The sequence below is a fragment of the Lynx rufus genome, unplaced genomic scaffold (assembly GCF_022079265.1).
Source record: "Lynx rufus isolate CCGP_SWC_20201006 ecotype Redwood Valley unplaced genomic scaffold, mLynRuf1.p SCAF_7, whole genome shotgun sequence".
NCBI lineage: Eukaryota > Metazoa > Chordata > Mammalia > Carnivora > Felidae > Lynx > Lynx rufus.
The window spans coordinates 46,179,477-46,193,680 of record NW_025814889.1 but is presented as its reverse complement, the minus strand read 5'-3'; the positions used below and the strand labels follow the sequence as shown (position 1 = coordinate 46,193,680).

Genomic DNA, 14,204 nt, shown 5'->3' with positions numbered 1-14,204 from the left:
TAAAAAATTATTTTTTAAAATTTATAACAATATTTTCTGAAGCAAAGTAATTTTAGTGAGAAATGTGGCATTGTTTTTACATTTTTGTATATCTCTTTTAATGTTAGGCCAGATTCTCATGTCTACTTCTGCATTCAATCTGTTGTAATATGTAGTTTGGGTTGAAATATATGAGGAAATTTAGCCTGAAATGTAGTTGGAAAATAGAAAACTATAATAATAGTCTTTTAAAATAATTATACATATATCTTGAATTCTACACCAGGTATTGACCAGTGGTAGTTTACTGTAGATTTAGTTGCAATGTGGAATTTGAAACCATATGAACTTTTCATACTCTCTTAAATTAAAATCCACTGATCTATTTTGTCTTCTAATTGGATATTTTACCCAGACCTGATTTTGTAACCTTACACTGTGGTCATTTGGAAATACTAGAATTCCAACCAAAAATTCCCAGATCTTCAGATTTTGATGAATTTCATTATTCAATATCAAAAACCCCATGTTTATCTCACTACCAGTTTCATTAGAAAAAACTTTAGGGACACCTGGGTGGCTCAGTCAGCTAAGTATCTGACTTCAGCTCAAGTCATGATTTCATAGTTTGTGGATTTGAGCCCCACGTCAGGCACTCTGCTGTCAGTGTGGAGCCTGCTTTGGATCCTCTGTCTCCCTCTCTCTCTGCCCTTCCTCCACGCTCTCCTCTCTCTTCTTTTTCTCTCTCACAAAAATAAACATTAAAAAAGAAAAAAGAAAAAACTTTTAAGTACTGGGAATCTGTCAAACTTACCATGTTAGATACAGATTGTCCAAAATTATAATTTCTGGTTGAAAGCTCCATTGTTACAATATGCTTCAAAAGTACAGTGTTATGATTTTGCCATTATTTTCCTTGAAGTAACAGGCTCACTGGTTCATTTTTTAAAAACTTCCTGCCAAATACCCAAGTGTAAATAACTAGTTTATTTGTCAGTTCTTTTAAATTAAAATTAAAATGGTGTTCCATTTTGGGTTGAGTTTACAACTCAAAGTGCTTTCCCTAACTTTAAAATATTTAGAGGTTGGTGATTATAGTGATTATTCCTAAATTATGTGTCAGATTATAATGGATTGCAAATAATCCTACTTGAGTTATAATATTTGAGAAAACTTCTGCCTTATAGTTTTGCAAGTTAGTGAATCTAAACGCGGTAGTGTAAAAATTGTACTTCTTCTCTGATTAGTAGGGATAGTTTACAAACTTTATTTATTAAAAAGTATTTTGTGCATGTTAATATTAAATGAGCTTCACTAGGTGTGTTTGTACCTTTGTGTGACTGTTGTGTTTTTGTCACTCCCCTCCCCCTTGGTCATTTGAAGAACCCCCAACATGTTCTCCTCAGCAGTTTACTTGTTTCACCGGAGAAATTGACTGTATCCCTGTGGCTTGGCGGTGTGATGGGTTTACTGAATGTGAAGACCACAGTGATGAGCTCAATTGCCCTGTATGCTCGGAGTCCCAGTTCCAGTGTGCCAGTGGGCAGTGTATCGATGGTGCCCTCCGATGCAACGGAGATGCAAACTGCCAGGATAAGTCAGATGAGAAGAATTGTGAAGGTATCCAGACTTCCTAGGGCCTGGCTGTGTAGTCTTTTTTTCCCATTAATGTTCAGTTGTTTGAAATTCAGAGTATTGCTTTGGCTCAGTGGTAAGTAGTCCTTGTTTCCAGTGAGCTCTGAAGTAGTGGATTAATTTATTACAGTGTAAAATAATTTCACATTTTCCTCTTTGCACTACTAACCTTTAACGTGGTAAAAAATGAGCAAATAAATTCTCTAGAACTTTTTTAGTATCTAGAAATGCACATAGATAGAATTCTTTAATTCTTTACAGAGTAGAGCAAAATAGGAAATTTCCTGCTGGATTTCTTTTTCCACTTTTTTCTCTCTACCAATGGAAATCTCTAGAGAATAACTTTTAAGTTATATTTTAAAGTCTAATTTGTTTTTCATTTGTACCCAGAAAGTACTTTTTGTCTCTTGGCAGAGTTTCACTTTACATGATAATGAAAATAAGAAAATTGTTTGCATTTTTTTCCCAGTGCTTTGTTTAATTGATCAATTCCGCTGTTCCAATGGTCAGTGCATTGGAAAACATAAGAAATGTGATCATAATGTGGATTGCAGTGACAAATCAGATGAACTGGATTGTTGTAAGTAGGACTAAAATCTTATATATTACGCTTCTGGGAGACTTTTTAAAATACTTTTTTTCTTTAAAGATGTGTTTCACTTAGAATTTCCTTATTGAGAAATAAGCATTAATGTTAAGCTAGTTATTTGTACCAAGATCTTTTATGTTTTGCTTGTAATAATTCCTTAAAGACAGTGGTTTTCTTATGCACAAAACTCTTCACAGAAACATTTAGGAAAGCATCAGAGAAGAATAAGTATTATTTTGCCACAACTAGAGTTAGGAAATTCTCAAATGATTTAGATATGTAGAAATCAGTTGGTGGCATAAACTTGAGAGTTTCTGAACATCATTTCTGATGTTTATCATCTCTCATTTTTTTCTAGACATATTTCTACCAGTTTCTCAGTGACTTTAATAGCTTCCTTAAAATGTAGCCTGAAGATACTTACGCCATCTTATACCCCTAGGCCTAAAGACTCTAGGGTACGTAACCCATAGTTTCTTCAGGGTTCATAACTATTGACCATGCCCTGACATAAAATATATCCCAAATTGATACACTTAGTTCTGAGTGGAATTCAGCATAAATCAGATCTACCCTGTCAAACTGGTTTAATGAAATTTAGATAAAATTCATTTAAAAGCTCTTTACTCATAGGTTGCCTGGGTGGCTCAGTCGGTTAAACATCCAACTCTTGATCTTGGCTCAGGTCATGATCTCACAGTTTCATGAGTTCAAGCCCCACGTCAGGCTCTATACTGGCAACACAGAGCCTGCTTGGGATTCTCTCTCTCTCCCTCTCTCAGAGTCTCTTATGGTTGAGGTTGTAGTAAGAATAGTGATTTTATTTTATTATTATTTTTTAGTTTACTTATTTTGAGAGAGAGATAGCGTGAGTGGGGGAGAGGCAGAGAACAATGGTGAGAGAGAGACTCCCAAGCAGACTCTGCACTGCCAGCGTAGAGCCCAACGCGGGGCTCGAACTCATGAAACCGTGAGATCATGACCTGAGCTAAAACCAATAGACGCTTAACTGACTGAGCCACCCAGGCGCCATAAAAATAGCGATTTTAAAGCCAAGTAGAGATGGATTTGAATTCTGGCTCCACCTCTTACCAGCAAATTATTTATTGTCAAACTTTAGTTTCTTTATCTTTAAAATGAAGATAATGTTTAGCCTGGTGGTTGTGAGAAAATTAAATAACTTAATGTATATAAAATATATAGCTTGGCTCATAGTAGATACTGTTGATAAAGGAGTGTGGTAAATGATACTAAACGTGCTGTTGTAGAGATCTGTATGAGTGGTAGCACAACACAGCGAGTGGTCAGATCTTCAGGAATAAAAACAGGGTTCATCAAGGAAGACATCTTAGAAAAATGGTGCTTAAAATTGGGTATTGATCAGTGAATAGAGTTAATTGTACAGATAAGTGGAGAGATTGTGGGAAACTACATGTGAATGGGATGCCAAAATGTAGGCTATGTCTTGAGGAGGGATATCAGCAAAAGAACATACGTTAAGGGTGAGATCATAGAAGACTCTGCTTTTCTTCTAAAAAGCCCAGACAGCATCCAGAGTAACAGCCATTGACAAACTTAAGTGAAGGACCGGCATGGCTATGTAATTGTGAAAGCTGTAAAAGCAGATGCATTGCCAATATAAGATTAGAGGCAGCTAAATGACACATTGGTTGCTTTCACACTTTTTGGATCACCTCAAGAGGAGTACAAAGATGGGGGTGCACACGTAAACGAGTCATGCGATAGTATCTACCTATATTATGTAGAATGTATTCTGAAGTTTTCTGTTTTAAAATGCTTGTTGTAACCCACTAAATTTTTTTCACCATCTAATTACTTGGAGCCTATAATTTAAAAATTCTCAAGGGGCGCCTGGGTGGCGCAGTCGGTTAAGCGTCCGACTTCAGCCAGGTCACCATCTCGCGGTCCGTGAGTTCGAGCCCCGCGTCGGGCTCTGTGCTGACAGCTCAGAGCCTGGAGCCTGTTTCGGATTCTGTGTCTCCCTCTCTCTCTGCCCCTCCCCTGTTCATGCTCTGTCTCTCTGTGTCTCAAAAATAAATAAACGTTAAAAAAAAAATTAAAAAAATAAAAAATAAAAATAAAAATTCTTAGGGGGCGATTGTAGTTTAGGCAGAAGATGATTATCTAAATCAAGAGGAGCAGTGGTGGTGGAAAGGAAGGGATAGAGTTCAGAGCTATCTCAGAAATAGAGTAAAAAGCGTTTTGTAACCACTTGGATGTAGTTGATAAGTTTAGGTTAACTCATAGGTATCTCACCGAGTGGCTGGAGTCATTAACTAAAATATGTAGCAGGGACTGAAAACTGAAGGACCATTCCATATCTTGGCTCAGATGTAATGTTTGCCTGATACAGGTTTTTTTATTAATTTTTTAAATTTAAGTTTAATTTAAATGCTTTTGATTTGCCACAGGTGCCATCATTTATTTATGATCTGCTTTACCCCTGGAATCTAGGAAACATGTCAGATATTGGTGAAGACGGCTGCAGTGTAGACAGGTCGCTTCAAAGTTGCTGATGAGCTTATCCCATTGAAGCTATTCAGGAAGTTGTCGATTGTATGGGTCTGTAGCTCAGGAGAGAGATTTGGCCTCTACTGTTAAAGATAATTAAAGCTGAAGCAGTAGATGAAGTCTCTCAGGGAGAGTTACGTAGAAGAGGAAAATAGTAGAAGATAGAAGGAAGTCTGGCAGGCACCTGCACCTAAGAGGCAACAGAAGAGAAGGAAGCCAACAAAAGGAAACAGAAAAAAGAAGAATCAGAGACAGTAAAATTAAGAGAGTGGTATCTTGGAAGGATACTATTTAGACATTTTTGAGAAGAAAACATAGAGCCAGCAGTATTGAATGTTTAGAGAGGTCAGTAAGATGAAGAATTAGTGAAAATGGCAAATAGGAGAACTCTGACCTTTGCCAGACTAGTTTCACTGTGGCGATGAGGATAGGAGCCTGATTTCAGTGAGTTAGGATGTGACCCAGAGACTAAGCATTGGAGATAGTGAATATAAACTATTCTGTCTTGACGCTTGGCCTTAGAAAGCAATGCCAAGGCACTGGAAGGGAATACGATAGATGGCTGCTCACAAGGACTGGGGAGGATCTGTAACCCAGAGTCCACAGACAAGATATGTAACTGACAGCCCCTGCATATTTTGTAATTTAATGATACCATTTTCTTTCATTTCTTTTATTTAATCTATTAGGGGCTGAATTTAACTCTGTGGGTGGGAGATTTAAGGTAAGATGAAGCAGAAGGAAGGTTTTTTAAAAGATCTGCAGTTGCGAGATACAGTCTGACTATTCGGAATGGAAGGAATTTCCTTCTAAAATTTTTTTTTTTTTCAACGTTTATTTATTTTTGGGACAGAGAGAGACAGAGCATGAACGGGGGAGGGGCAGAGAGAGAGGGAGACACAGAATCGGAAACAGGCTCCAGGCTCTGAGCCATCAGCCCAGAGCCCGACGCGGGGCTCGAACTCACGGACCGCGAGATGGTGACCTGGCTGAAGTCGGACGCTTAACCGACTGCGCCACCCAGGCGCCCCAGGAATTTCCTTCTAAGCAGAAGAGTAATACTCTAAATCTGATGAGGCCTTTTGCTGTTTCCCTCTACCTGTAATATTGATGCCACCTGCTTCTAAAGCCTCAGGTAGCTCAGGGATCTGATGAAGGTGAATGCCACGGGCAGGGTCTTCCTCTGGTTCTCTCATGCTCTCACCTTTCTAAGTCCTCACGCACTCAGGTACCAGACACCTTATGTTTCTTGCCCTCAGGCAACTAGACTTACCCTGAAGGTACCAGCATATTGGGCCTGAGAGCTAATGTTCATCTTTAGCTTCTCATCTCCCTTCACCAGGCCTATATGTCACTTTTCAAACCTAAAATCAGGCTCAGAGCTCGTGCCTTGCTGGTGCAGAGTTGGCTTCTTTGTTATTCCATTTAAAACATTTGATGACTTTTCTAGGTACATCCCTTTTGGCCCTAAAATTTTCTCTGAAATTTCAAAATAACCCTGTTATTTTATGATATACAAAATGAAGTAGGATGAGGCGCCTGGCTGGCTCAGTTGGAGGAGCATGCAACTCTTGATCTCGGGGTCGGGAGTTCGAGCCCCATGTTGGGTGTAGAGATTACTTAAATAAATAAATAATTAAAAAAAATAAGGTAGGATGGGGCGCCTGGGTGTCCCAGTCAGTTGAGCGTCTGACTTCGGCTCAGATCATGATCTCGCGGTCTGTGAGTTTGAGCCCCACGTTGGGCTCTGTGCTGTCAGCTCACAACCTGTAGCCTGCTTCCGATTCCGTGTCTCCCTCTCTCTCTGCCCCTCCCCCGCTCATGCTCGCTCGCTCGCGCTCTCTCTCTCTCTCTCTCTCTCTCTTTCTCTCTGTCAAAAATAAATAAACATTAAAAAAATAATAAAGTAGGATAAATTTTAACTGTCTCTGTATTAAAGCTTAATGATTAAGTATAATTCACTTACATCTTTGTTATCAGTTTGCAGGTATACTTCTCAGTGTATCGTTTTATTTCTATCTTCGCTTAAGGATAGTTCATTTTGATTTCTAATGGTATTTATATACCCATAGGGCATGGTGTACATGTATTCATAATAACTATTTTGAGTCTGCAGTTGTTTCTCCATTATATAACTGTACTGCATTCTCATTTTAGATCCAACTGAGGAACCAGCTCCACAGGCCACCAATACAGTTGGTTCAGTTATTGGAGTAATTGTCACCATTTTTGTGTCTGGAACCATATACTTCATCTGCCAGAGAATGTTGTGTCCACGTATGAAGGGAGATGGGGAAACCATGACTAATGACTATGTAGTTCATGGACCAGCTTCTGTGCCCCTTGGTTATGTGCCACATCCAAGTTCTTTGTCAGGATCTCTTCCAGGTGAGCTAAGACTGATCCATTGAGAATCAAGTCTTGGGTCCTGGCAACATTGCCAAGTTTCCTTTATAGAAACAAGATACTGCCTAGAGTCTGTTTCTTTTCTTTTTTTTTTTTTTTTAAATCTTTTTTAATGTTTATTTATTTTTGAGACGGAGAGAGACAGAGCATGAACGAGGGATGTCAGAGAGAGGGAGACACAGAATCTGAAGCAGGCTCCAGGCTCTGAGCTGTCAGCACAGAGCCTGACGCGGGGCCCGAACTCACAGACTGTGAGATCATGACCTGAGCCGAAGTCGGCCGCTTAACCGACTGCGCCACCCAGGCGCCCCTAGATTCTGTTTCAAACTAGACTCCTTTGGGTTTAAAAAATTATAAGAATAAATATTTTATTTTACTTTTAGCACTCTTTATACAGAAGATCTTAGATCTTAGTAGAAATTGTCCAAAAAATATAAAGCAAATACGTACACATTTATATACACTGATTGAGGGGCGCCTGGGTGGCTCAGTCGGTTAAGCATCCGACTTCGGCTCAGGTCATGATCTCGCGGTCTGTGAGTTCGAGCCCCGCATCAGGCTCTGTGCTGACAGCTCAGAGCCTGGAGCCTGTTTCTGATTCTGTGTCTCCCTCTCTCTCTGACCCTCCCCCGTTCATGCTGTCTCTCCCTGTCTCAAAAATAAAATAAACGTTAAAAAAAATATATACACTGATTGCATTTAGTGCATGCACTACATATACTGCATTTCTGGATGTACTCTACTGAAAGTGAAAGCTAGACATTTGGTAAAGCGTCATAAACCACAAGTCCTTTAGGTGCACTATTAGGAGACCTCAGGACCACTGAGGACAGGAATTGAAGGTGCAAACAAATAGATTAGGATTCCTTTTCAGCAAACAAAGATTTGGAAATAGCTGGGTTGATAGCAGGTTTGTTTTGGCATAGCCAAGTAGCCAGAAATTCTGTGTACTTGAGTAGACGATATTGCTCTAGCAAAGTACAGCTTTCTTTTAGTGCTTTCTGGTGCCCATAGTGAAAAGAAGCCCCCCCCCCCCATTATTTTAATGAATATGGAGAAGGAGTTATCAGGCAAAAGCTGTCAGAAAATAAGAACTTATTCTGGTGTAACTCTAAGTAAACAGGATTTTGAAAGTTAATGATAATGATTCCTTATTTTGCTATACCTATTTTCAGTTAGTGGAATATGGGAAGTCACTTGGGAAAAAATAGAATTCTGGCATTGGTGGTTGTGATTCCAACAACATTTGCATACATTAGATGAAAAAGATGAAAAATCTCCCATACTTTGTATTCATGCCCTTAAAAGTGGATTTAGTTTCCTTTTGAGCACATCTCTTGTTTAATCTACCCTGCTTTACAGCCTCCACTTTCCATAGGCCTTTTCTTCTGCAAATCCTCTAAAGTTGAAAACTTCTTATTTTGAAGAGTGCTGCTTCTATCCTTGGGGGGAAGGGATGGAAGCTATTCTTGGCCTTGTTCTAGGCCAGCTCTCAGTGGAAGTGTTCTCTTCTAGAGAACATTCGTTTCCCTTCTGCATTAAGCATTTTCAATCATTGTTAGGAAACGAGAGCACAAATTGTTTTAAAATCAAACTATTTGGCTATTGGTATTTGTAATCCTAGTATTAAATAAAAATATTTTATACATAAAAATAATTTGTATAGATCTTAATCATCTTCAGTATTTATCCTCCTTCATTTTAGGAATGTCTCGAGGTAAATCAATGATCAGCTCCCTCAGTATCATGGGGGGAAGCAGTGGACCCCCTTATGACCGAGCTCATGTCACAGGAGCATCATCAAGTAGTTCTTCAAGCACCAAAGGCACTTACTTCCCTGCAGTAAGCAGTCTGTTTTCCTTTGTTTCACTTTGAATGCTAAGATAAATAGGATCCTAGACTTTTAATAAACTTCTTTAAATGTGGGTGCTTAGTGATGGTAACTTAGAAAGTTTTTTAGTATACTATTTAGGCATATAAGGCTCCTAGGAAAGATTTGCCACCACCATGCAAGCACTTTTAAAGTCTTTAAGTTTACTGTGTATTAACCAGCATATTTGAAGGCACTAGACAGTAATTTCATATTTTGGGTAAAAGTAGAACTACTAAATAGTATCTCCTGAGAGACTTAGGATGACCTTCATTCTGTAACCTCCCAAAAAAGGAAGCATGCCTGTTATTTCTCCTAAGTCAGTGATTTTTCTCTGAATGTTATAATTTTAAAAAATCAGAACCCTATTGTGCTGAACTTAAACCAGTGACTTACAGATTATAGATATTCTGCTTATTACCTTGCACTGTTTAGCCATGATGAAATTGTATCTTAAGGAGTAGAGAGCCCCACTCCTGAAGCACTATTTGAGGTCAGTTCTTTGAAAGAAAGATTGTGCTAACTGTGTAAGGGAAAGGAATACAAACAGATGAAGGAAGAGAGTGTAAAGAAAGTCTAATGGTCTTTATCTGGCATTATTATTATTGTAATAATTATTGTAATAATTTAATTATTGTTCCATTTAGATTTTGAACCCTCCACCATCCCCAGCCACAGAGCGATCACATTACACTATGGAATTTGGTTATTCTTCAAATAGTCCTTCCACTCATAGGTCCTACAGGTAAGATAAGTGGAAGTATTCATTAGGAGAAAGAAGTAGTGGGTTTGATGTAGCCCTACATAAATAGATGATGGTCACTGAGAGAGATTAGGCATCTTGTCTTAATAATGCTGATGTTGTCCCTACCGCACATCCTTTTCTTTTGAGGCATTACACATTTTTTTAGAGAGAGTCACAAGTGTTGACTTTATAATAATGAAGTAGAGTCAGCTCCCAATACTGCTTTGGCAGTATTGTAAGGAAAAGTTACCCACCAAAATAACTAATTACAAAATGGGCTACTGCTCAGGTTAGCTTTGTTTGGTGGCCTAGGAATGGAATATTGGCATAGGACTGGAGTTCAAAGAGTTGTGAGAGCTGTAAAATTGCAGGGGTGCAAAGAGCACAGAATTTGAGAGAAGTTGGGAGAAGCTTAAGTTCAGCCCTTGCTTCAGTATTACACCATCTGGAATGAAGAATTCTTCATAAAGTTGCCTGGAATAAATCACAACTCACTAAAATAAATGAAATCTATTTGTAGGACAAAATGGGGACATTTTCCCCTTGTGCTGATTTGTGTCTGTAGAGCATGTTAAGCAGGAGAAGGACTAGTGTTTACCTTACTCTTTCCATCTTGTTTCAAAGGCCAGCAGAAAGTCAGCGGCTTGATACTCTCTGTGTTAACCTAGTGCTGTGTTTATCAGTGTCCCTCAAGTGCCTATTATCTTCTAGTTAAGTGTTTCCTAGACTTCCAGTCAAATTGTCCTGATAAAACCGTACAGATAGGTAGAAATCAAGTGAAACTGTTGATAGTATCTTACTCAGAATTCCCGTTTCAGTTTATATACATAAGATTAAGGTCTGATTCTGAGCTGATATTTTTGTGTTTTATTGTAAATTGCTTTCCTTGCCACTAGTTTGTTCTAAAAAGCCGAGAAAGCAGAAACCTCAAAACTGAAAAAAACAAAATGAAAGACCCCAAATTTTTACTTTTAAAAAGTTATTTCTTTAAATTGAATAAAACATTGTTTCATTAAAATCAACATAATTGCATCAAAAACATTTCTTACTTGACCATTTCCCACGTCTCAAATTAAGCCCAGTTTCTTTCTTCTGAGTCACTTTTCATCATTTGTTGAGATTCTTGTCTGAACTGGAATGTAAAAGAATTTTGTTGATTTTCTTTCCTTTTTTCCTAGCTTTTTTTTTTTTTTTTTTTTTTTTAACATGAAAATGGAAGTGTTTGGCCTTTTAGTTGAGCCTAGAATGTTCATCAAGGCTCAAACCTGATTGGACAGAAAGATAAAACCTAAAAAGTGCTATGACCTCATGTCAATATTGGTAGTAAAACCGCTTGAGAACCTGCTCAGCAGGTCGTGTAACCTTTAGCCATTTGTTTTGAGACCAACCCTGGGTGCTAGCAGATGGTTTCTGTGTTGGGATGGGGTCTTGTGGCACACTCTGTAGCACTGGGTGTTTAGTGGATTGTTACTTCAGCTTTGCACGTGCTCTTGCCCCTCTTTTGTCACTTTGGCGACGGAGTATATAAAGAAACCTTTATTGGGATAAATATGAAATAAGATCAGCTTTACTATATTTCAAATGTAAATGCTATATGAAGTTACAGATAGAAGTAGAAGTGAGAGCTAGCACTTTGAAATGAGCGCTTCCTTTCACTAGTGTGTTCGTCTCTTTTCAATGCCTTTTTTATTAGTTAGCCATGCTGCAAACTTGCTGAACTTGAAAAGGCAGAACAACAAGAAATAAATTAGGTCTCAGTCGGTTAAATGTCCGACTTGGGTTTGGGTCATGATCTCACAGTTCTTGGGTTTGAGCCCTGCGTTGGGTTGTGCTTGACAGCGCAGAGCCTGGAGCCTGCTATGAGTTCTGTGTCTCCCTCTCTCTCTACCCCTCTGTTGCTCATGCTCTGTCTCTCAAAAATAAAGAAACATCAAGAAAATTTTTTTAATTGTAGTAGTGTATGATCTTCAACCTGAAGTTTACATCTAATACTTCTGTATTCTGATAGAGAAGAAACTGCTTTTCTATAAAACTAAGTGTCTGCTTCTTGATTTTCTCCCCCTACCAGCTACAGGCCATATAGCTACCGGCACTTTGCACCCCCTACCACACCCTGCAGCACAGATGTCTGTGACAGTGACTATGCTCCCAGCCGGAGGATGACCTCAGTGGCAACGGCCAAGGGCTACACTAGTGACTTGAACTATGACTCAGAGCCTGTGCCCCCGCCTCCCACACCCCGAAGCCAATACTTGTCAGCAGAAGAGAACTATGAAAGCTGCCCACCCTCTCCATACACAGAGAGGAGCTACTCTCATCACCTCTACCCACCACCACCCTCCCCCTGTACAGACTCCTCCTGAGGAGGGGCCCTCCTCCTCTGACTGCCTCCAACGCAAAAATGTAAATACAAATTTGGTTGAGATCTGGAGGGGGGGAGGGAGCTATTAGAGAAAGATGAGGCAGACCATGTACAGTTAAAAATTATAAATGGGGTAGGGAATACTGGAGATATTTGTACAGAAGAAAAGGATATTTATATATTTTCTTAAAACAGCAGATTTGCTGCTTGTGCCATAAAAATTTGTATAAAAAATAAATTTGTACTAAAAGTTTTATTTTTGCAAACTAAATACACAAAGCATGCCTTAAACCCAGTGAAGTGACTGAGTACAAAGGAAACAGGAATAATAAAGGCATCACTGACCAGGAATGTCTGGGCTTTATTAATACCAAAAAAAGAGAGAGAGAAAGAGAAGAAGAAGAAAAATTCAAGTCCATCTCAGAGCAGCAAACCATAGATACTTGGAAGTAGCCAAATAGCCTTCATGTTAGCTAACATTTGAGGGCCAATAAGTTTAAGAAATCACAAAAGGAAAAAGAAAAAAGGTATTAAAACTAACTTTGGACAAAGGGCTTTATTTTCTCTAGGAATCCCATTATTTTAGTGAGGAAAATAGGTCTTTATAAAAATCCCTTCTGGGTGTTGCCATTGGAAGAGATGAGCTGTCCAGTCAGATGGTGTGGGGCTCTTTGTGTGTGCAAGTCTTCTGTCCCTACCTTAGAACCCACAGCCTCTGTCAGAAGAATTCGTTTTTTCTCTAGGTGTTTTTACCTTGCTTCCTCCCCCAGCAGCTTTGTAGGCCATTTTGCCAAGATATCACGATTTATTCAAAGCTTTTTTATCTGAGGATTGATAAAATGGAATTTTCTAAATTAAGGTTTCATTTTAATATTTCTACTAGCTCTGTTCCTCTGTAGGCTTAGCTCTTCAGTTTGACTGATGTTTTTGCTTAATGATCAAAGGTTAGACATATTAGTGCTCCTCTTCCAAGATTGTTTTAATGCTCATTAAAATATCTTTTCACAACACATATAAGCAATGTTTAAGAATTACAAATTTAACCATTATGTTTTGTTGTAAATTAATCATATATCCTTGCAGTACTTTCAGCATATAATACCACAATATGAAATCATTTATATATATATATTTTTTCTAGTAAAACATTTAAATATGTTCCAGTTAGAGACAATCTATTTAAAAAGAGAATTTTTTTGTTATCATTAGGTTTTCCCTTTATTAACTGTTTGTGACATTTTCATGTTCTTTAGGCCAATTTTTCTGAGTGATGTCTACATACATACCTCTTCTAATGTGTGACGTGACTTTAATATCTTCCTGTTACCCAATGTGAATGTTAGATTGTTTTCAAATTATCCACAAATTATTCTTATAATCACCTCTTATATATTTTTGTGTGTTCTCTCTTATCCTGTTATGGATTAAGATGATTTAACAAATTTAACAATGTGGATTAAACGAGAAGGCCAACCGTTGACTTCTCAGCTGTCAGAACTTGGGTGGAGGGGAGTAACGGAAGGCTCTTCTGCCACCTGCCTGACCTGCGTGGTCCTGGGGCTGCTGCGTCTTCAGCTCTTAGGGCTGACGTGTGGAATGATTCTAGCACTGCTCTGCCACCTTGCCAGAAGTTAGTTTCCTGCTTTTTACATTTTTCCAGCACTTCTCTGCTAAAACTGAATGTGTTTTTAAACTAATGTATTTTTACCTTAACAGATGTTGGTCAGTCAGTTATTTGAATGATTTCTTTCTTTTTTTTTTTTTTAATTCTGTCTTGCTGAGGCCTCTCTGGATTTCAGGGCCCAAGAGAAAACCATGGAAGAAAAGATTCAGACTTTTGGCAGGGGTGAAGTAACTTTATAAGCAATTAAAAATACCTGAGGAAACTTTTTAATGAGAAAAAATGTGGTTTCAGAATAATGCTTAGATTGTCAGGGGCACCTTCTATGAATCAGGTGCCCTTGAGTTTGCATATAAATGAGTGGTGATCCATCAATGTCTTGCATTAACTCTTCCTGTCGGTGGAACAAAGTGCTCACAGTCTAACAGAATGGACACTGGAGTTGCATTCTGTGACACGGGGGCC

At 38.5% G+C, this 14,204-nt stretch overlaps 1 protein-coding gene across 1 annotated transcript in view; it reads left to right on the top strand.

The window, feature by feature from the left end:
- LRP6 (LDL receptor related protein 6) overlaps window positions 1-12,469 on the top strand; it is a 175,395-nt gene extending 162,926 nt beyond the window's left edge. Inside the window, exons 18-23 of the mRNA XM_047066194.1 lie at window positions 1,363-1,599; window positions 2,084-2,194; window positions 6,893-7,123; window positions 8,847-8,983; window positions 9,659-9,756; window positions 11,825-12,469. Coding sequence (XP_046922150.1) covers window positions 1,363-1,599; window positions 2,084-2,194; window positions 6,893-7,123; window positions 8,847-8,983; window positions 9,659-9,756; window positions 11,825-12,119 — 1,109 coding nt within the window. The 3' untranslated portion in view covers window positions 12,120-12,469. The remainder of the gene's footprint in view (window positions 1-1,362; window positions 1,600-2,083; window positions 2,195-6,892; window positions 7,124-8,846; window positions 8,984-9,658; window positions 9,757-11,824) is intronic.
- The last annotated feature ends 1,735 nt before the right edge of the window (window positions 12,470-14,204 follow it).